This window comes from Pan troglodytes, chromosome 8 (assembly GCF_028858775.2).
Source record: "Pan troglodytes isolate AG18354 chromosome 8, NHGRI_mPanTro3-v2.0_pri, whole genome shotgun sequence".
NCBI lineage: Eukaryota > Metazoa > Chordata > Mammalia > Primates > Hominidae > Pan > Pan troglodytes.
In genome coordinates, this window is record NC_072406.2 from 59,155,528 (window position 1) to 59,179,554 (window position 24,027).

The window sequence follows — 24,027 nt, forward strand, 5'->3', positions numbered from 1 at the left end:
ACAATCATAGAATCAGTGTAACAATCTGTCTTGAAAAGTAGTAAAGTGTGTTACTTCTATAGGAGAAAACAAGACATCTGTAATGATAAGCCAGAATGGTCACTGCAAACAGCAAGATGTATATTTAACTCAGCCTATTCTTTGTGTAAAATATATATATATATAAAATTTAAAGTAGTTTGAGCAATGAACGATGGGAGAATCAGGCAGCGCCCAGAATTACAGCAGATTTAGAGAGACTGTAGCGCAGCCACGTGGTGGAAGAAGATTTATGGACAGCAAAAGGAAAGTGAGGTACAGAAGCAACTGGATTGGTTGCAGCTGGGCCTTTGCCTTATTTGAACATTGTTGGAACTGTTAGCTACATTTATATATATATAATCTATTTATATATTATTAAATATATTTACATTTTTATATATTATATATTATTAAATATATTTATTTTTATATATTATATATTATTAAATATATTTATATTTAGATATATTATACATTTACATATATATTTATATCTTTTTATATATAATTTTAAATTTATAAATATTTATATATAATATATATAATATATTTATAACTTTAAATTTATAAATATTTATTTATATATAATATATAATATATTTATAAATTTAAATTTATAAATATTAAATTTATTTATATTTATTTATATATAATATATATTTATTTATATATTATATATATTTATATATATTTATTTATATATTATATATATTTATATATGGAAAACACATTTTTACTAGCTTCTGCACTCTCTCTTTTATCACTTTTTTACTTAGATTTAGAACAATGTGAATAGTTCATGAGCTCAAATGTTCTCCCAAGTTCAGTTAATAACACCAGCTTGAGGTTGCTGTACACACTTAATGAAATGTGCTAATATTTAATAAAACTAATAATAATTACCTCATAGACCCTCCACTCTTTCTCTTTTTCATAATAAGCAAATCTCCTCTTTTTATAAGACTCACATTGGAGGGTTTGTGCCATATTTATTTTAATACACCGACTTTGTGAAGATATCCTGCGTTCTAGAATTTTTTACATCAACATTTTTCAGATTGATTTGTCATGAATGTTATTCCCTGTCCATCTTTTTTTCATCTGTAACTGTTTATTAGGACTTGTTATGTACCAGACATTTTGCTAGCAACTTTATAAGCAGTATCCCATGTAATCCTCAAAATACTCTATGAGGAATTTTTGTTATTTATTCTCCTTTACAGGCAAGGGAATCTAAATCTCAGGGAAGTTCATTACCTGTTCCAGTGTTACAGAGGAGAAAGGTGATGGAACTGGGATGTTAGTTCCATCCAGGCAATCCTACATCAGCTCTCACTTTTAATCTCTTCCCAACTTTGTCTCTCTCTATTTCTTTTCAGCTGTTAATGATTTCATATGTATGATTGATTTTGCCTGACTGAGCCAAACTATATTAGCATGTTATTAGATTAGAATAACTTAATCTCTTTACTTGGAGAAAAAAAAACAAATCAATTAAACAACTGCACTGATGAGACAGAGGAACTGTTTTAGGCATAATGTAGTCTAGAAGTTTTTTAAGTGTGATCAACAGACCAACAGCATCCACATCATACACAAATGTATTAGAAATGCAAATTCTTGGGTACCATTCCAGCATGAATGAATCAGAAACTAAGGAAACAGCAATCTGTCTTTTAACACATCTTTTAAGTGAATTTTAAATTCTAAAATATATTAACCACTGCCATAATAAAGGGGTCAGCAAATTAATGAACATGAGTCAAGCTTAGGCACCTCCTATTTGTTTGCTTTTTAAAATTTCAATATGATATACATACATCATTTAAAAAATTTTAAGTGTATAATTCTATGGTAGTAATTACATGCAAAATGTATAAACATCAGAACTATCTATTTCTAAAATTAGCTCATCACTCCAAACAAAAACTATACTCATAAAACAGTAACACCTTTTAACTCTCCCCTCACATCCTAGTAATCACTAACATATTTTCTATCTCTATGAATTTTCCCATTCTAGATATTTCATATGTTTGGAATCATACAATATTTGTCCTTTTGAGTCTGGCTTATTTCACTTAGAAAATGTTTTTAAGGTTCATTATGCTGTAGTGTGTATCAAAACATCATTCTTTTTTATGGCTGAATAATAATCCTTTGTATTTATGTACAACATTTTTGTTCAACTATTCATTGCTTAAAGATTCATCTGTTAGGGTTTTTCTACCTTTTGACTATTGTAAAAAATGCTGCAAAAAAAAAAAAACACTGGTGTACAAGTATCTGTTTGAGTCACGCTTGAATTATTTTGGGTATATACCTAGAAGTGGAATTATTCTATGTTTAGCTTTTTGATTAACCTCCAAATTGATTTCCACAGTAAGCGCACAATTTGATATTCCCACCACCAATGTAAGTGTCTTTAACTTTATCCACATCTTGGCTAACCCTTTTTCCTCCCCCTATTCTCTCTCTCTATTTATGTATTTATGTATTTATTTATTTTTATTACTGTCATCATAATAGTTGTGAAGAAGGCCAGGTGTGCTGGCTCATACCTGTAATACCAGTACTTTGGAAGGCTGAGGCAGGCTGATCACCTGAGGTCAGAAGTTCGAGACCAGCCTGGCCAACACAATGAAACCCTGTCTCTACTAAAAATCTGAAAAACAACAACAACAACAACAACAACAAAATTAGCCGGGCGTTGTGGCATAAGACTGTAGTCCCAGCTGCTCGGGGGGCTGAGGCAGGACAATTGCTTGTTGAAACAGGTGTCCTTTCCTCACTTTGTTTTTGTTTACTTTGTTGAAGATCAGTTGGCTGTAAGTATTTGGATTTATTTCTGGGTTCTCTATTCTGTTCCATTGGTTTATGCTCCTATTTTTATACCAGAGCTTTTGCACTGCAAAAGGAACAGTCAGCAGAGTAAATAGACAACCCGAAGAGTGGGAAAAAATATTCACACTCTGTACATCTGAGAAAGGACTATATCCAGAATCTACAGTGAACTCTAACAAATCAACAAGAAAAAACAAACAATCCCATCAAAAAGTGGACTAAGGACATGAATAGACAATTCTCAAAAGAAGATACACAAATGGCCAACAAACATATGAAAAAATGCTCAACATCACTAATGATCAAGGATGGGTACACCAGAATCTCACAAATCACCACTAAAGAACTTACTCATGTAACCAAACACCACCTGTTCCCCAAAAAACTATGGAAATTAAAAAAATAGGTTCTTTGTCTTCTGTTATTGAGTTTTAAAGATTCTTTATATATTTTGGATATTAAGTCCTTATGAGATATATGATTTGCAAATATTTTTTCCATTCTGTAAGCTATCTCTCACTTTCTTCATAATAATGTCCTTTGATGAACCGATGTTTTCAACTTTGATAAAGTTCAACTTATCTAGTTTTTTGTTGCTGTGGTATTTTTGGTGTCATATTTAAAAATCCATTGCCAAACCCCAGTTCATATTTATCCCTAAGAGTATCATGGTTTTGGCTCTCATATTTGAGTCATCGATTCATTTTGAATAAATTTTTGTATATAGTATGAGTAAATTTTTTACGCATGGTGTGAGTTAATTTTTGTATATGGGATGAAGCCTAACCTTAATTTGCCTTTGGAAATTCAGTTGTCCCAACATCATTTGTTGAAGATTTTTCTTTGCCCATTGAATAGACTTGGCAGGCTTGTTGAAAATAAATATTTCATATTTATATTATGGAAATATAAATATTTCCATAAATATATGGTTTATGTCTGGATTCAATTCTATTCCATGTATCTATATACCTATCCTATGCCAATTCCATGCTGTTTTAATTACTGTAGGTTTTTGATAAGTTTTGAAATGGTAGAGTTTGAGTCCTCCAACTTTGTCTTTGTTTTTTAGGATTTCCATGTACAATTCTAGGAATTTGAGAATTGGTATTTCAGTACCAATTCAGTACTGTTTCAGTAAAATGACTGTTGGAATTTTACTAAATATTGTATTGAATCTTTAGACAGCTTTGGTAGTTCTGCTATTTTAGCACTATTAATTTGTCTTCAAATCCATCAACACAGGGTTGCTTTCAATTTGTTTAGAACTTGTTTAATTTCTTTCGGTGATGCTTTGCTCTTTTCAGTGTACAAGTGTTCACATTTTTCATTAAATTTATTCTTAGGTGTTTTGTTCTTTTAGATACTATCATAAATGGAATTTGTTTCCTAATTTTGTTTTTGGATTATTTATTTCTAGCATATAGAGACATGAATGAATCTTGTGTGTTGACCTTGTAATATGCAGTTTTGCTGAATTTTTTATTAGCTCTAGTAGCTTTCTGATGGATTTTCTTCAGTTTTTAAAATATATATAATTATGTAATCTGAAAGGAGAAATAATTTATTCCTTTCCAGTTTGGATACCTCTTATTTGTCTTTCTTGCTGATTGCTCTGCTAGAAGTTGCAATGTTCACTAGTGATTAAAGCAGACATCCTTGTCTTGTTCCTGATTTTAAAGAAAAGTGTTCAGTCTTTCACCACTGAATAGGTTGTTAGCTGGGGGTATTTTTAAAATGTCCTTTATTAGGTTAAGGAAATTCCCTTCTATATGCTCAGTGACTTTTATCATGAAGGTGTGTTGAATTTTGTCAAATGCTATTTCTGTGTCAATGAATTGATCTCTTTTTTTTCTTCTTCTTCTTTGCTCTATTACATTGGTAATTTCAGTGTGCTTCTTTACATTGATTGGTTTTCTTATGTTGAACTACTCTTGCATTTATAAGATAAATTCTTCTTGGTCATAGGGCACAATCCTGTTTAGGAATTTGGTTTCCTAGTATTTGGTAAAGATTTTTGCATTTATATGTGTAAAAAATATTCTCCTGTAATTTTCTTTACTTGTGATCTCTTCATCTGAACTTACACTAGGGGAAATGCTTGTCTCATAGAATGAATTAATAAGTAATATCTCCGTTTCTGTTTTTGGAAAAGTTTGCCAAGCAATTTCTGCCAGTTCATCTCTAAATGTATCCTAGAAGTTACTATTAAAACCATCTGGTATTCGCGGTAGCTCATGCCTGTAATCCCAGCACTTTGGGAGGCCAAGGCAGGCGGATCACGAGGTCAGGAGATCGAGACCATCCTGGCTAACACGGTGAAACCCCGTCTCTACTGAAAATACAAAAAATTAGCCGGGCGAGATGGCGGGCGCCTGTAGTCCCAGCTACTTGGGAGGCTGAGGCAGGAGAATGGCGTGAACCCAGGAGGCGGAGCTTGCAGTGAGCCGAGATCGCGCCACTGCACTCCAGCCTGGGTGACAGAGCAAGACTCTGTCTCAAAAACAAAAAAACAAAAAACAAAACCATCTGGTAGGTATCATACTTTTCTTGATTGGGTGGGTTTTTTACTACAACTTCTATTTCTTTACCTGTTATTGGTCTGTTGACATATATTTATTATTTCTTCTTGAGTGAGCTTAGGTAATTAGTGTGTTTCTAGAAAATTCAACAATTTCATCTAGGTTATCTAGTTTATGGCCTAATTTGGTCACACAATCATTTTTATTTCTATAAGGTCAGTAGTAATAGCCCCAGTTTTATTTCTGATTTCAGTTATTTATTATCTCTTTTATTCTTTATCAGTATAGATTTGTTAATTTTGTCGATTTTTTCATAGAATCAGCTTTTGGTTTTATTATTTCTTTCTCTATAATTCCTGCCCTGTATTTTATTTATTTCCATTTTAATTATCATTATTTCCTCCCTTCTACTTGTGTTTAATTTGCTCTTCTTTTCTGGTTCATAAAAGTTCGAAGTTATATTATTGATTTGAGATCTTTTGTACATTTTTAAATGTAGGCTCTTACAACTATAAATTTTCATCTGAGCACTGCTTTTGCTTCATCTCATAAGTTTAGTATGTTGTGTTATTACATATCTTCAGATATTTGTAATTTCTCTTCTTCGATCCATTGCTTGAAAAGGCACTCATGGTTTAATTGCCATATATTGTACATTTTTCAGTTTTTCTCCTGCTGTTGATTTAAAGTTCCATTCCATTGTGTTCTGAGAAGATGCTTTGTATAAGTTTAATGTTTTTAAAATGTATTGAAGAATTCTTTGTTGCCTAACACATGGGCTATCAGAGAGAACATGTATTCTGCTGTTGTTGGGTGGAATGTCCTCTGTATGTCTATTAGGTATAGTTGATTTATATAAACACTATACTTTAATTCCCCTATTTCCTTGTTGCAGATTTTCTATCAAGAATTTGAAGTGGCCTATTGATGTCTCCAACTATTATTGCAGAACTACACATTCTTTCCCTAAATTTTGCCAATGTTTGCTTCGTATATTTTGGGGGCTCTGTTGTTTAGTGTGTGCATATTTATAACTGTTATATCTTCTTGATAAATTGATCCTTTTATTAGTGTTTAATGCCCTTGTTCCAATTGTAACAGTGGTTAAATTAAAGTCAATTCATGTCATATTAGTAGAGCCACACCACCTCTCTTTTGGTTACCATTTGTATGGAATATATTTTTCTGTTTTTCACTTTCAATTTATTTGTGGCTTGCATCTAAATTGAGTCTCTTATAGAAAATATGTAGTTGTATGATTTTAAAAATCCATTACACTGACTTTTGCCTCTCAATTGGAAAGTTTACTTCATTTGCTTTTATAGAAATTATTGATGAGAATTACTACTGCCATTTTGCTTTTTGTTTTCTATAATTTTTTGTTCATTTCTTCCCTTAATACTTTTTTTGTGATTAGTTGATTTTTATAGTGAAATGTTTTAAAAAGTTTTGTCATTTTCTTATGTGTGCATTTTAAAAAAATTGTCTCTAACTGCCATAAGGATTCTGTTTAATAACTTAAATTTATAATCATCTATGTTTTAATTAATGCCAACATAATTTCAATAGCATGAAACACTCCATATCTATGTAGTCCCCTTACCCATTTCATGTTGTTTCACAAATTACATTCATATACATTCTGTGCTGAATAACATAAATTTATAATTATTTTTATAATTTTTTTCAACACATATAGAAAATAAAAATGGAGTTATAAACTAAAAATAAAATAATGCTAAGTTTTATAATTGCCCATGGACTTACTTTTTCCAGGAAACCTTTATTTCTTCATTCATCTTTAAGTTATTGTCTAGTGTCTTTTCATTTCAACCTGAAGGAATCTCTTTAGCATTTTTCATTGGACAGGTCTGCAAGTTATAAACTCCTTCATCTTTTGTTTCTCTTTAAATGTATTAATTTTTTACTCATTTATCACAGAATGTTTTGCTAGATAAAGAATTCTCAGTAAGTAGTTGTTATTGTTTTTGGTCTTTCTTTCAGCACTAAAACATGTTATTCCACTATCTTCTCACTCCATCATTTATAATGAGAAATCAGCTATTAATCTTATTGAAAATCCCTTGTAAATAATAAATTGATTTTCCCTAGCTACTTGCAAAATTGTCTGTTTTTAGCTTTCAATAATTTGACAACTGTATGTCTCAGTGTGGATCTCTTTATCTTACTTGATGTTTATTCATGTTTCTTGAATTTTTATATTTATGTCTTTCATCAAATATGGAAAGTTTTCAGCCATTATGTCTTCAAATATTTGTCCTGCCTTTTCTCTCTGTCGTCTTTTTCTGGGATTCTCCTTCATATGTTGGTCCCCTTGATGGCATTTCACAAGCCCCTTAGGTGCCATTTACTTTTCTTTATTATTTTTTTTCTACTTCTCAGACTTGATAGATAGAATAGATAATTTCTATCACCCTATTGTGAATTTCCTGATTTTGCCTTTTGGCTGGTAAAATTTGTGTTGAATTTCTCTATTTAATTTTTTTATTTCAGTTTTTATACTTTAAAGCTCCAGAATTTTTGGCTCCTTTTATAGTTTTTCTTTATTGATATTTTTATTTTGTTCACTTATTATATTTCTGATTTTTCTTATTTGGTTGTTCAGGTTTTCCTTCAATTATTTGAGCATGTTTACGATAATTTTTAAAAATAATCTTTTTGCTGGTAATTACAATATCTAGACATTTTTAGGGATGGTAGTTGTTAATTTATTTTGTTCTATTAAATAAGTCTTATTTCCTATTTCTTTGTATGCCTTGTGATTTTTTTGTTAAAAAAATGGACACTTGAATATTACAGTGTGATTCTGGAAATCAAATGTTCCTACTTCTCAGGGTTTGCTCTTTTGTAATTATTGAAGGCTGTAGTAAACTCTTGGTATAATGACATTTCTCTATTGTTTTTCAGCAAATATATTTGTTGCATATATTGTGAATAAAGTTTTTGTTCTTTAGCTTTTTTTGTTCAGCTAATGTTTGACAGAGTTTTCTTGAACACCAGGAACTAAAAAAAACAACAACCAACCAAACAACCTCTCTCTGTCTTTACTGTTTGGCTCTGTCTGAGTAGCTCTTTAAACACTTAGCCAGACTTGCATTAAGGTTAGGGATATGTAGACTAAATAAAGAATATGTGGTACATATATACCATGGAATATTATGTAGCCATAAAAAGGAACAAGATTATGTCATTTGCAGGGACATGGATGGAGTTGGAAGCCATTATTCTCAGCAAACTAATGCAGAAACAGAAAACCAAACACTGCATGGTCTCACTTATAAGTGGGAGCTGAACCGTGAGAACACATGAACACATGGGGGGAAACAACACACACTGAGGCCTGTTAAGGGTGGTAGGGGGTGGCAGGAGTGAAAACATCAGGAAGAATAGCTAACGGATGCTGGGCTTAATAACTAGATGATGAGTTGATCTGTGCAGCAAACTATCATAGCACACATTTACCTATGTAACAAACCTGCATATCTGCACATGTACCCCAGAACTTAAAATAAAGTTTGAAAAAATAAAAGTTTAGGGATCAGTATCAGACAAAACAAAGATCCAAAACACTATAAAACTTAAGGACTTCTTAGGTATTTTTTGAACATGCACTGTATAATTGGCATGTATGAGGCTTTTCAAATCTCTCCTAACTCATGGGTGTTTTTTATTACCCTAATTTTCCAAGGAAAATCTCTGTTCTTATTGTGTTTCCAGGCCTTGGATGTTTGTTTATATATCTTAAATGTCTTTTGCCTCAAGCTTAGGTTTCTTAGGAGTCCAACAATATATTTAAGCAACTCCCACCACTTTTACCGCTTGGATATGCTGTGCAATAGACAAAACAGATGAAAGCACCTTACATCATTCCTCCAGGTAGCCCCCATATAGGTTAAAACGGGCCAAAATAATTTGCAAATGAAGTTGTCTCTTCTACCTCTGGAAACAGGGACTATTCTCTCACACTGGGAACGTGGGCTGCTGTCTGCAAGACTGCTCTTCAACTGGGGAGTGGTTATAGAAAGGGAAAGTAAAACTGCCACAATGATTTTTTATTATTTTTACATTGACATTTTATTGCTTTAGTGTTCACTGTGTTGCTATAAACCTGTCTGTTTTCCAGTGTTCTGACAATGTTGATTCTGATGGCTTCTACTCATTTTTCAATATTGCTATGGAGGGACAGAAGCTTGGAGTTGCCAAATGCGACATCTTGCTTATGTCACTCCCTCCTATCTGTTTTAGTAAACTTTTTTTTGTGTGTGTGACAGTACAACCATTTAAATTTATTTGCATATACTCGTGGCTGCTGTTTTGCTACAATGAGTTGAGTTCAACCAAGATTATATACCCTACAAAAAACTAAAGCACTTATTATCTGGCCAATTGAAAAAAAAAAAACATTTTCTGACCTCTGCTCTAGACTGGTAAAGTTCAGATTTCACAAATTTCAAATAGATAACTTCCTTTATAGCCACTTTGTTTTTATAGTCTACCTTCACATTTAATGAGTCTACATTTATTACTTAGTACTTGGTATATACCAAAAATTCTTGATCTCTTTCCTGAAATTTTACATCTATTTTAGAGTTAAAAAATAACTAGAACTCAGAGCATCTCAGAAATGTTCAGTCTCAGCAAGCTAGTGAATGTTTCACTGTGAACAGATTCACAGGCTTTACTGATTCCAGAGCCAAAATGCTAATAAGTTTAAACATATATTTTGGATAAAATTGATCTGCCTCCATAACAAAGGCACTGGTCTTACAGTTAACCTGTAAATCAGTTGTGGATGTAAAGGCATTATTGCCAATTCAATTTGGTTGAGACGAGCTTTAGTATTCAATCCTATTGTTCTGAGTGTCAATTAGAGCCAAGAGTGAGCCTACAATGTTATCGATGTTATCGATTCTCCTCCAGCTGAGAACAAAGTTCTAGAATGGCCAGCTCATTTTTCTGGTCTTTATTAACCTAGGCAGCCTACACCTGCATTTATATTTAATTATCATAATGAGCTTCTTTTTAAAATAGTATCACAGAGGGGGATCAGAGTGTTTGTTCATTAAATCTCTAATGAAACATTGTATGTAGCATAAATGTATTATTCTGGATTATATTACATCACATCAAAGTACAGAATTTAACAGAATGTATCCCAAACTCCATAATAGTTTGGCCAGATACAGAAACAATTTCCTTCATCCCTGCTGAGAGCAGACTGAGTTGTGGAATTCCCAAATATAGCTTTCGTTGAAATGGATGGGACTTCTAAGATCAGTAGTAGCATTTATATGATGTTATTCTTCAATTGTAAGCCATTAATTTGATTAGTTATCTATTTGCATTTTTACTTGTTATACTGATTTCATTGCAAACTGGAGAAAAAATAAAGGAAAAACAAGCAAGAAGATTTAACTTTACAAATGTTTCATTTCCACTAATTTCTACTATTTAAAAAAAGAAATGTAAATTGAAGCAGCATAACTTAGGCAAAAAGCATTGGATTCATATTTGGAATCCTGGATTCTACTCACAACTCTGATAATAATTAGCTGCTGCTTCTTTTTTTTTTTTTTTTTGAGACGGAGTCTCACTCTGTTGCCAGGCTGGAGTACAGCGGCACAATCTCTCCTCACTGCAACTCTGCCTCCCAGGTTCAAGTGATTCTCCTGCTTCAGCCTCCTGAGTAGCTGGGACTACAGGTGCGTGCCACCATGCCTGGCTAATTTTTTTTTTTTTGTATTTTAGTAGAGATGGAGTTTCACCATGTTGGCCAGGATGGTCTCGATCTCCTGACCTCATGATTTGCCCGCCTCGGTCTCCCAAAGTGCTGGGATTACAGGTGTGAGCCACAGTGCCTTGCCTAATAATTAGCTTCTTAAGCTTGGGCAAGTAATGACCATTGTGTTTCACTTTAAAATTAATGATAAAATTAATCATTTTATCAGTGATACAATTAATCATTTTATCAGTGATAAAATTAATGTGTAAGAAGGTATTGTCTCTGCTTCAGAAAAATATGTGCTGTATGTTATCGTTTTCACTGGGAAAGAATTGGCAAATTCCATATTTTATATTAAGCCGCTCAAATTTTATGTTCCTTATTGTGGGTTCATTCTGTACTTAACCTTGTATTATAAGACTTGCTATTGTGGATGCTGTGGATGCCAAGGCCCTTGTCCCACTGTGGTTTTCCAAAAAATCTAGTTGCAAAAGGCAGATTAGGAGGAAAAAAAGACTTAGAAATTCATTTAATGAGTATACACGGCAGCCTTCCAAATGCAGACCCTAAGATACAGGGGAAATTAACAAAGTATGGACAGCTGTGTAGAAATACTATTGGAAGAAAGGTATATGACCTAATAATGCTAATAGACTGGGTGGGGAAACCCAGCAAGGCCTGTCAGTCTAGATTTTTCTTGACATTTCTAAGCATGTGTTTTTTCTTCTTCTGGTTATGGGGCAGCAACATCTTTGGAATGGGGGTCTTAAGACGTTCAGTCAAACGAGGTAAGTCAGATAATTTCTTTATGGCCAGTTTTCACACAGATAAAGTGGAGGAAAAATCAGAGTAATATATTTAGGTTTTATGGCTAGCTTTAAAGAAAAGGGGTTCTAGGGGTTCTGTTTACTATGACCCACTGTTGTGGAAGAGAGATTCTAGTTTCCATGGCCAGCCTTATGGGAGAATAAAACTGAGAGACAAGAGGACAGGAGAAGGTCAGAGAAAAACGTTTGTTTCTGAGGCTGCTGCTGAGCCTTTCATTTGGGGGTTTTGTTTTCTGATCCCCAGAACTAACCTACATTGTAATTGCCTATTTACTTGTCTGAGTTCCCTAGTTAGACCCTGTGCTCCTTGAAGGCAGTGAGTAGTTTTTAAATACTATTTTACTCAATTGCAATTGCTTAATATCTGGCACACAGCAGGACCTCTACAAATATCTGTGCATGAAAGAATATAATTTTCATCACTCATTCCATTCTGAAATGCACACACACACATACACACACTGATGAAGCAATCAATGGATAAACAGACAGGTAGATAACAGCTAATAGGAAATAATGACTGCAGGTTGTATAACACAATCAGAGTGTTTGTTGTTGTTTATTTTCTTTGAAATTAACTGGCATGCTGGATCTCATTGACACTAGCATCAAAATACCTGATATTATTAGCCGTGACATATGTTAACTAGTGGTTTCTATGACTGCTTCCCATCACTACTCCCCACCTCAGTGATCCTTAGTGATCCATTTGCTCATCAAATCGAAACTAATTTCCCCAAAGCAAGGCTATTATGAATTTGAAAAAGTTGATTATTTCCGAGCAGATAACTTTAAATGTCATGGAGCCTATTTAAAGACAGCTTTATAGCACAAACCTTCTGTTCAAGCCTTAATGTACAACCAAATGGACCAAATAAGGCAAACAGAATCAGGCTTCCAAATATAATCATAATTCTAGATTAGCTCTCAAAATAAGACTGCAGTTCATATATTCTACAAAGTATGTTTTAACATTAAATGTAATATACTGAGGATTATTTTTCTGATTTCAACTTGCTTTGGTTTCTACCTTTGGGTAGGTGGCTCTGACTATGAAAAAGTCGCTGTGAGCCTGCCAGGCTACATCTCCCTCCCAGAGGTGAAATCATGCCCTATTCTCCACATTGCCTTTTCCTTCAGATTCTTATTTACATACGAATGTTTCAGAATGTTTTTTTTTTTTTCTCTTCCTTCTAAAACTAAGCAGAGATATTTCCTCTACCCAGGGTTATTCATTGTGAGGAGAGGAATTTTTTCTTGCAGGTGGGAGAGTATAGATAAGGGTAATAAAATTCCCATAGTTTTTTGTTTTGTTTTTGTTTTTGTTTTTCTGGGCATGAACTAGTAGTATTTATTTTCTTTTAAATCACAAAGTATGATTGCTGTAGCACTTCTTCTCAGTTCTATTTTCTTTTTTAAAAAAGAACTGTAAATTCAATTGTACAGGCAGTTTCAAGTAATCAAAACGTAATGTATTAATCTTGACATCTGTGGTTTGTGGATTCAAATCCCTACATTCTCTAGCTTGTAATGTTTATGAGGTAGTGGATGTGAAGAGTTCATAAGTCAAATTCACATTTAATTTGTACTGGTTTCATCATTCATCACAAAATATGCTACTGAACAACAGTGAGTATGCTGTTGATATGTAAATGCACAAATATACATGCACACAACATATAACAAAGCAGTTTTTATGATGTACCTCTTGCATTACAATACTCTTATGTAGCTATACAACTCCTACAAGACATAAAGTAAATACAAAAGCTATTTTCTTCACTTGCCTGTATGTAGATGTATCCTAGAGAAATGCTATTGTCCCTCAGAAATGGTATTTGTAAATGAATTTTTTTTAATTAGACAAACCCAAAGTACTATACTATGGAGTAGGTTTGTCTTATTTTGTTTTTAATCAGTGAATATAGATGACTAGTTCATTCACTTAGTCTTTCAGAAGAGTTTTAATATCAAAACTATCATATGGTCTGATTTTTTTTAAAGCCCAGTTCCTACAAAACAATAAAATCAGACCTGGTGAGGTTCTGACAACTACGAGGGAAACTTAGTACCAAATACATATGCTATTTCTCCATTTGCACAAGACAGCTAATTTGTAGAAAACAGAAGACTAAAAGTTGGTAAATCAAATGTGTTTTATAATCACATCTGTGAGAGAAGAATCCTCTTATGACTTCTGGAAATATCAAAATTTGAAATGACTAAATAACTGACATGCCAAGGAATTTGTATTCTCTTGTTCTTTTACACATTAGGGGAGAAAATAGTAAAAACTAGCATAATTGTGTGGCAAAATATCCATGAAATAATATTTTGAAAGTTAAAATATGGATTTAAATTAAGACAAATGGATGTGTTTCTTAGATGTGTATGCCTAAAAGATGGATACTGTGGATATCTGATGGCTTTCTTGATTAAGCCACAACCAGTGGACCTCACAAATGTCAAATATGTTATTCCAAAATGTCAGTTGTTTAGACTCATTTCTCAGCTTGTTATTGATGAGTTTCCTTTCACATTTGGAGGCATCCTGTTGGGGAAACTGAAGAACAGATGTTAAGTGTGAAGTGTCTCCCTCCTTAGTTCATATTCATATCACATTGTTTGAGCTGCCACATGTAAACAATATAGACACTAAGCCAACTGGTCCTCTGCCTACTGCTGACGTGGCAGAAAATATCTAGGAGGTAGCCAGAGGGGCATATGTATACCTGTTAAGTGGCCTGGTTCTCCAATAGTCGTGCAAGTATTGCTAAATTTGTTTCGCTCCTGGAATTCAAGCTTCTATTTCAGATTCCTAATCCACAGCATTAATTATCTTCTTTGAATACCTGAAGCAATTTATGTTGCTTAACATATAATAAAGTTAAGTCCATTATTATTCCTGTTTTATAATTGAGGAGACTAGAGTCTAGATTATTTAAGCAACCAAAATCACACAGTCAGTCAATGACAGAGCCCATGACTAAAATTCTGTCTGTCCCCAGATTTGTGCTCTTCAGATAATGACATTTCTGCACAGTTACTAATCCGAGTAAATAGAGTCCATAGTGAATTATTAGCTGATTTCAGGAGATTCCATGCAAATAAAAGTCTGTCATATCATGCTCTGCCAGTCTACGTTAATACAAATCACAACAACAAGGCAGTTTATTTAAAAATATTAAAAGTAATAGAAGATTGAATGGAAGGATGAATGGATGGATTGATTAAGAGATAGATAATAAATAAATTGATGAGAGAGAGAAACACACAGAGAGATAAAATTAACCACACTAATAAAAGTATGATTTGGTATATAACAGAAAAAGTTCTTTAGTTTGTTTGTTTGTGTGTGTGTTTGTGTGTGTAGGTATTCTGTCATAAAAACACAATTATCTAAAACATAAAGTCTCAATCTTTTTCTTAAGAAACATTTTCAATTTAGGCTGGTTACAACTGTGAATTAAATTTTATTTTTATTTTTTATTTTATTTTATTTTGATTTTTTTTTTTTAAGATGGAGCATCGCTCTATTGCCCAGGCTGGAGTGTGGTGGCGTGATCTTGGCTCACTGAAACCTCTGCCTCCTGGGTTCAAGTGACTCTCCTATCTCAGCCTCCCAAGTAGTAATTTTTGTATTTTTAGTAGAGACGGGGTTTCACAATGTTGCCCAGGCTGGTCTTGAACTCCTAACCTCAGGTGATCCGCCTGCCTCAGCCTCCCAAAGTGCTTGGATTATAGGTGTGAGGCACCATGCCCTGCCCTATTGTGAATTAAATTTATATCTAGAAAAGGTGAGAAATATTAACGAAGACATTTCTTTCTATGATACTTAAGTTATACATGTGTAGAAGGTGCAGGCTTATTATATAGGTATATGTGTGCCATGGTGGTTTGCTGCCCATCAACCTGTCATCTACATTAGGTATTTCTCTTAATGCTATCCCTACCCTTGCCCCCCACCCCCTGACAGGCCCCAGTGTGTGATGTTTCCCTCCATGTGCCCATATGTTGTCATTGTTCAACTCCCACTTCTGAGTGAGAACATGTGGTGTTTGGTTTTCTGTTCCTGTGTTAGTTTGCTGAGAATGATGGTTTCCAGCTTCATCCACGTCCCTGCAAATAACGAGCTCATTCTTTTATATGGCTGCATAGCATTCCATGGTGTATATGTGCCACATTTTCTTTATCCAGTCTATCACTGATGGACATTTGGGTTGGTCCCAAGTCTTTGCTGTTGCGAATAGTGCTGCAATAAACATATGTGTGCATATGTCTTTATAGTAGATGATTTATAATCCTTTGGGTATATACCCAGTAATTGGATTACTGGGGCAAATGGTATTTCTAGTTCTAGATCCTTGAGGAATCACCACACTGTCTTCCACAATGGCTGAACTAATTTACACTCCCACCAACAGTGTAAAAGTGTTCCTATTTCTCCACATCCTCTCCAGCATCTGTTGTTTCCTGACTTTTTAATGATCACCATTCTAACTGGCCCGAGATGGTATCTCATTGTGGTTTTGATCTGCATTTCTGTAATGACCATTTCTGTAATGATGAGCTTTTTTCATATGTTTTTGGCCACATAAATGCCTTCTTTTGAAAAGTGTCTATTCATTTCCTTCGCCCACTTTTTGATGGGGTTGTTTTTCTCTTGTGAATTTGTTTAAATTCTTTGTAAACTCTGGATATTAGTCCTTTGTCAGATGGATAGATCGCAAAATTTTTCTCCCATTCTGTAGGTTGCCTGTTCACTCTGATGGTAGTTTCTTTTGCTGTGCAGAAGCCTTTTAGTTTAATTAGATTCCATTTGTCATGGGAAGACATTTCTAACCAGCAACAGGTCCAGTATCGGAGCCTTTATGTCTTTGTCCACAAAGTGAGTATGTTCTGCACAGGGCAGCAGTGTTTAAGGATATATTCTCTTCATGGAGTAACACCCAACTCAAACTTTAATGGTAACACTTTAAATCTTTCCAAGCTCTAAAAGCAATTTCTTCTGCTTAATTGCTTTTTGGGGACTGTAATACATGTGGGTATTCTTACTCTAAATATAATTCTCTGCGTTTATTTTCAACATTTCTTTTATGGCCACTTAAGTGACTTTTCTCTGGTTATTTATGCAATATAGGTGACAATCCTATTTGGTTTTCTATTTGAACATTCTGTAAAAGCTGAATAACAACTCCAAAATACAACACAAACATGCAGATACATATACAAACACTTACTGTATTTTATTCAATTAACAAGTGTGTTCATTTTAATTCACACACAACTATACCTATAGGCATGCCCACACATACAAACACACATACACTGTTTCTCATTCCTATTTCCTTTGTCTGTACTTGATTTAGTTATGGCACTTTTGTTTTGCCTCTAACATTCTTATTTTAAAAAGAAAATTAAAATAGGTTATTGGGATCAAAGATATAAGCTTTTTGTTACTTTGAATGATTTTTGTAATTCAGAATATGCACTTGTTATTTCAATTCTTATTTTTATAATTATTGGAAGAGTTTGTCTAATTACCCTATAAATCCCTAGAGAAAGGTAGCCACCATATACTTTATTTCTTGGTTATATGTATAAAAATCAGTAGGCAATGTAAAGATGTTTTTGTGTGAATTTATGTGAGTTATAATTCTAATTCTATGTCAATATTCACCTCAGATTACCACATGAAAGCTTAGTCACCAAGTATGCCTCATACTGAAATACCCACTGATTAAATCAGTTGACAACCAGCTCCTATCTTACATTCAAATCACCAGGATCAATAGAATATTTTCTTATTATCCAGATTCTCAATCCATTGCTTCTACTCACAAACTTCTCCCCATGATAAACATACACACATACATACACATCTCCCAGATAAATTCTTATGGTCATGACAAGGTAATCCCACTGCTTCCATTTATTAAATAATTGATTGAAAATATTTAGGTGAGAGCAATGGTTGTGTAAGAGTAATATTGTTAGCAATTGCTAAAACTGAATGTCTATGTACCTTCAAAATTCATATGGTGAAACCCTAGTCCCCAGTGTGATAGTATTCAGTGGTGGGCCCTTGGGAAGTAATTAGTTGGTGAATGAGATTAATACTCTTATAGGAAGAGACACCAAAGAGATAATCTCTTTCTCTCTCTCAGTCTCTGCCATGTCAGTATATAATGAGAAAATGGCCATGTGCAAACAAAGAAATAGGCCCTCATCAGTCACTGGATGTGCAAGCACCTTTATCTTAAATTTTCCAGCCTCTGGAACTGTGAGAACAAGCGTTTTCTGATTAAGTCACCCAGTCTACGGTAATTTAACAGCCTAAAGTAACTAAAACTGCAATTATCTCATGAATTTGGAAATGGTCTGTGTACACATTATTAGTAATTAATTTTGGAAAATTTACTTATTTTTTTTGTAAATCTTAGTTCTCACTAAAGAATAGGGATGATAACAATACCCTATCCCCAGCATGTCCGTGAAAATTAAATGATAGAATGAATCTAAAAAGCCCGATGTATAATGGGTATAAAGTATTCAATACATGCTGATATTTACTTCTTTTCCCCTTTACGAGTACATGCAATATGGTCTGATGAGGTCTTTTTAAAACTGTTCACAATAATTGACATTTTACAAGTCATATCATGTGATACTTTTTGCCAAACCTGGTCTCTGGCTTGATCAGTTTTATTTTACACTTGAAATTTGTACTTAGACTTATGGGACTACTTTCTTCCATGAAAGATCTAATACCCTACAACCAAACACTTCATTATTTGGAATTAAAAAGTGAAATTCTTTGATTATATCTAAGCTAATTTAAGTATTTTAAGTATATAATGTTTAACTGTTAAGTAGTTTACTTCAATTATTAAAATGACTGAGTCAGAGTAACTGATTATACTTCCTAGGCACACTAGGCCAGATGTCAAGAATCAAGGACTTCATTTTCAGAGCTGGCACTCATTAGCTCTGGGTTTGGAGAATTCACTTATTCTCTTCATTCTTTCTGAATAGTTTAGCATTGTTTTCTAGATGTGATTGAGTTTAAATGCACTATTTGGAGGCTTATAGGTTCCATTCTTTTAGGGAAAATAATTTTGAAAAAGAAAGAATAAAAAACTCTAGGTCAAAAGAGATCTATGGCTGTCTCACAGCAAGAGTGAAACACTGAGATGCCTACATGGTATATAAATATTAAAATAAAGAAGGCAAGCTGACTATGAAAAACAACAGCTAAATTATGGCAACAAATGAAAAATGTCAGTAGTATCTCTACTGGGGACACTATGGAATGGTGGGGACTGAGGATAATTAGAGAAGACAACCTGCCTACACATGGCAGCATCTACTAAGACTTATGACTCTGTTTATGAAGAATATGAGTAAATGTCCTGATATTTAAACACATACCAAAAATTAAGATGTTCATCTATTTTGCTAATTTGATTATTTTAAAGTAATAATATTTTTTATTCAAACAAATATATTGTCAGCTTAAAGGCCACTGTTTCTTACCTATTAAAATTTGCTTTTTGATTTGATGCTTGAATTTTTTCTATGACATCACAAGAAAGTTATTGGTTATACATGAACAAATGCATGAATGGAATTATTATTACTTTCATTGACAAATGCTTTTACATATGTAAAATTTTCATCTTAGAAAGTTATTTTATGTGTTTTTAGAGAACTATCCTCTCTTCCATGACGCATCTTTGTTAGTTCTATTTCTTTAAGTAACATTGAAGTTATTTATTTTTCTGTTTTCGTATATCACATTCTTATTCCACTAAAATACCTATATTTTCTTCAGTTATGTATGATTGGATTTTTTTAACCATCCAGATACATGTCTTGTGACATAATAGAATCTTTTTTATTCTTAGAATGAAAGAGCTAAACCATAGTCAGAAAACTTATTAATTTACTATATCACAGCTACTATGGTGTGGTATGTAAATTATGCTTATGAAAATTTATGATTATTCAGATTAAGTCCTGCATATGTAATGTTAAGATTTTTTTACTTTATTTTTTCTGAGAACTTGATTTACTAAAAGGTAAATAAATCACACTAGGATGATTATAAATATATCATTATTATTTTAAAAGGTATGCCCCAGTCCTCTTCTTACTGTTGGATAAGCTCGTTCTGAAACCACAGTTCCAGACTCTTCTCCTGAGTAAATAAACATATTTTAAAGCAGTGGTAAATATCTGTTTTGTCTGCAACTCCATCTCCAACAAGTAATTTGTTCAACAATTGTCAGTATGAAGTGGATGTCCTTTACATCAGCTCCCTAGATTTTTTCAAGGCCATTGGTGCTTCACAACATTTTTTCAGAGGTTATATTCTAGTCACTTTCTTTATTATCCATTCAAAACACTTGCTGAGACCTAGGGTGTCAGATTCTATTTTGCCTGTTATTTGACATTCCCTTCTCTTCCCAGGCCATTTAGCTACATATTTCCTATTGGACTATCTGCTTTGGCATTTAGTAAATAAATACCGTAAGTCACTGAGGGTATGGGAAGAAATACTGAGTCATAGATACCATTTTCTCTTAGGGAATTTTCCTCTGAAGGCTTGCAAGTGTGGTATAGTTCAGTGTAGTGCTACCAGCTTCTGTTCTAAGGACACAGCTAATTGGGTTCCTAATCCAAGATAATTTAAACAGATTATTTAACCTTTTTATGTTAGTGTTTCTATTTTGTATAGTGGTTATAATAAAACCATTTACTACTTAAGATTAAGATCTTCATAGATCTGAAGAAATATTGTACTAGAATGCTTAGTGAAAAATGTCTGACACATAATAAATATTCCATACATTTTGGCCTTTGCTCTCATTGTTATTTTTACCATCAGCTCTCTCACCCTTGAAACCTGGCTCAGCCCCTGTGGAACTGTAGTATATCACCCCTGTCCCAAAACGAAGACCTAGAATATTTACCCTTACATGGTTCCTATATCCAAGGTCCCAGAAAGGTAGAAGGGGGAAATGTCACAATAATATTCAAAATATCTGAAAGCAAACTGTTATTGTTTTAGTGTGAGAATAGAGCTTCATAGAATTTGACATTGTATTTCCCTAAAATATTAAACTTGTATATTCTCAACAGTTATATTATAAATATTTATTCAGGTATACTCAAAATTTATCCATGTTAATGATAATTATTTAAATACTCTTTAGCTGTTCATCACTATTAATACTAGGAATAATGACAGCTAATTTTAATTGAGTACTTCCAAACTGTGGCCCAGTTACAGTAAAATAAACACTATTAGATACACTCCATCAATTATTACAGCAAGTCTATGAAACATACTGTATTACTAAGCCAGTATTAGAAATGAAAAACTCATGGGAAGGATATATATAAAACTTGCTCAAAGTTACCCAGCTAATAAATGGCTAGGACACAATTAAACACCTATGTAGTTTTCTTTCCTGAGCTGAAATCCTCAATCCTTGGCTGTATGGCCCCTCATTCAAAAGCGCTAAATTGGCTAAAATTTATATAACAGAAAATTCACAGCATCATTTCCTTCTACTTTTCCACTACCAGGGCTGTTAACAGTCCCAAGTAAAAGGGCAAAATTTTTTCTACTTGAGATAAGAAAAATACAGAGTGTGACAGAAGGTATTCCACCAATATAAAAACACTTTACCAGGAAAACTGAGAAGGGGGCTGTTAACCTTCGGGGAAATGTAGGTCTTCAGTGGATTCTTGCTAGAAACATAAAAACGTAGAGAGAAGATTTTCATTTAAAAGCCTCCTCCCTTCAGCAAAGTATATTCTGATTCCATTATTGTGTTAGGCTCCTATATAGTTATAAGTAACCCCATGTGGTTTTAGAATTCTTAAATATTCACACACATAGTCATCTGAAGAATGAATAAATCCATGAATGACTAAACCAAGTTTATTCCTATATCATTTTCAATATCCTTAAATTATGCTTACATCCTTAAATCGGTTGCCTCATTCTCAAAGCACATAGTCTGTAACTCGTAAACACCTGTCGGCCGGGCACGGTGGCTCACGCCTGTAATCCCAGCACTTTGGGAGGCCAAGGCGGGCATATCACCTGAGGTCGGGAGTTTGCGAACAGCCTGACCACCATGGAGAAACCCCGTCTCTACTAAAAATACAAAAAATGAGCCGGGCGCCGTGGTGCATGCCTGTAATCCCAGCTACTTGGGAGGCTGAGGTAGGAGAATCACTTGAACTCAGGAGGTGGAGGCTGCGGTGAGCCAAGATCATGCCAGCCTGGGCAACAATAGCAAAACTCTGTATCACAAAACAACAACAACAACAAAAACAATAACAACAACCACCAAAAAAAAAATATATATATAAAATTCATTTAGTACGGAAGAGTGTGAGGAAACAGAAAGTTAAAAAAAAAAAATTGAAAGACCAGCAATAATCTCACTTTTTCAAGAATTTGTTAGCTCTTTCTGAGCTCCACTTAACAGTTACTTTCCCATTCTTCCCTGCACACCGTCAACACATAAGGACTCAAATTAAGATGATGTATATGTTTACACTCCAAAATTTTTAAAGAAAAAGGAGAGAGAGAGAAAAAAGTAAAAGAAAAGAAACCCAAAAGGGAAAATATAGCTAAGGTGAACTGGTGAGTTTCTACTCAGAATCCTTATTATTGAGCATGATGTATTTTGTTTTCTTAATTTATGTATAATGAAAATAGAAGAGAAGAATTATAAATCATAGTTCATTTTTATGATCAGTACATAAATAAAATTTGAGTCTTTCTTGGCATTCATTACTTTACCTTAAAAACACAAGAGTATTTACTTTTTGTGTGGCAAAGGAGGCCTAATGGGGAACCTTGACCTTCACTTCAACTTGACAGTAAAAAAGAGCTGCTTCCTTCCCCTTTTGCTTGCCATGTGTCTGAAAAAGACTAGTAGCAAGAATATATAAAGAACTTTCAAAACTTAGGAGTGAACAAAGTCAAATTAGAAAGTGGGCAAAAGACATGAATATACATTTCACTGAAAAGAATATATGTTTGGAAACTCAGAGCATGAAAAGATGTCAACATCATTAGCCATTAGGGAATGAAAAATTAAAACCCCAATGGGATTTCAATATATACCCAATGGAATAGTTACAATAAAAAATAATGACAACACTGAGTGCTAGCAAGGCTGCAAAGAAACTACATAACTGCTGCATGGTTGATGGGAATGTAAAATAACAAAGCCATTCTCTATAACAATTTGATACTTTCTTTAAAAAGCAAACAAACAGTTAAACAGGCAATGACATTATGACGCAGTAATTTCACTCCTGGGCATTTACAGCAGGGTAATTTTTAAAAACCATGTTAATTCAAAAACTTTGTACAAATATTCAGAACAGCTTTATTTGTAATAACCCCAAACTGGAAACAACCCAGACATTTTTGAAGGAGTGAATAAGTTTAAACAAAATGTATTACATTCATGCAATGAAGCACTACTTAGCAACAAAAAGAAACAAGTTATTGATATAGACAACAACCTCCATAAATCTTCAGAGAATTATGCTGAGTAAATAAATCTAACCACAAAAGATTATATGATATAGAATTTCCCTTGTAGAACATTACTGAAGTGATAAAATTATGAGAATGGAGGAAAGATTAGTGGTTATCAAGGGTTAAAGATGAGGTGAAAGAGGAAAATAGATGTGGCTAGGAAAGAACAACATGAGGGATTCTATGGTAATGGAAATATTCTGTATGTTGACTATATCAATCTCCACATATTGCTTATGATATTGTACTATACTTTTGCCAGATGTTACCACTGGGAGAACTGAGATAAGGTTACAAGAGATCTCTCTATATTATTTCTTGTAACTGTAAGTAAATCTACAATTATATCAAAATTTAAAAGTTATTTTAAAAAGAGAGTTCTTAAATTAATAATTCATTCTCCCAACCTTAGAAATTAGAAAAGGAAGACTAAACTGAGCACAAAGCAAGAAAAACGAAGAAATAATACAGATTAGAGCAGAAATCAATGAAATA

At 33.3% G+C, this 24,027-nt stretch overlaps 1 protein-coding gene across 2 annotated transcripts in view; it reads left to right on the forward strand.

Annotated features, from left to right (window-relative positions):
• Window positions 1-8,375, forward strand: part of LOC107966694 (arf-GAP with GTPase, ANK repeat and PH domain-containing protein 9) — a 53,503-nt gene extending 45,128 nt beyond the window's left edge. The window contains exon 11 of one of the 2 annotated variants that reach the window (XM_054660111.2): window positions 6,283-8,375. In XM_054660111.2, coding sequence (XP_054516086.1) covers window positions 6,283-6,315 — 33 coding nt within the window. In that variant the 3' untranslated portion in view covers window positions 6,316-8,375. The other variant, XM_054660112.2, reaches the window with a different exon arrangement.
• The last annotated feature ends 15,652 nt before the right edge of the window (window positions 8,376-24,027 follow it).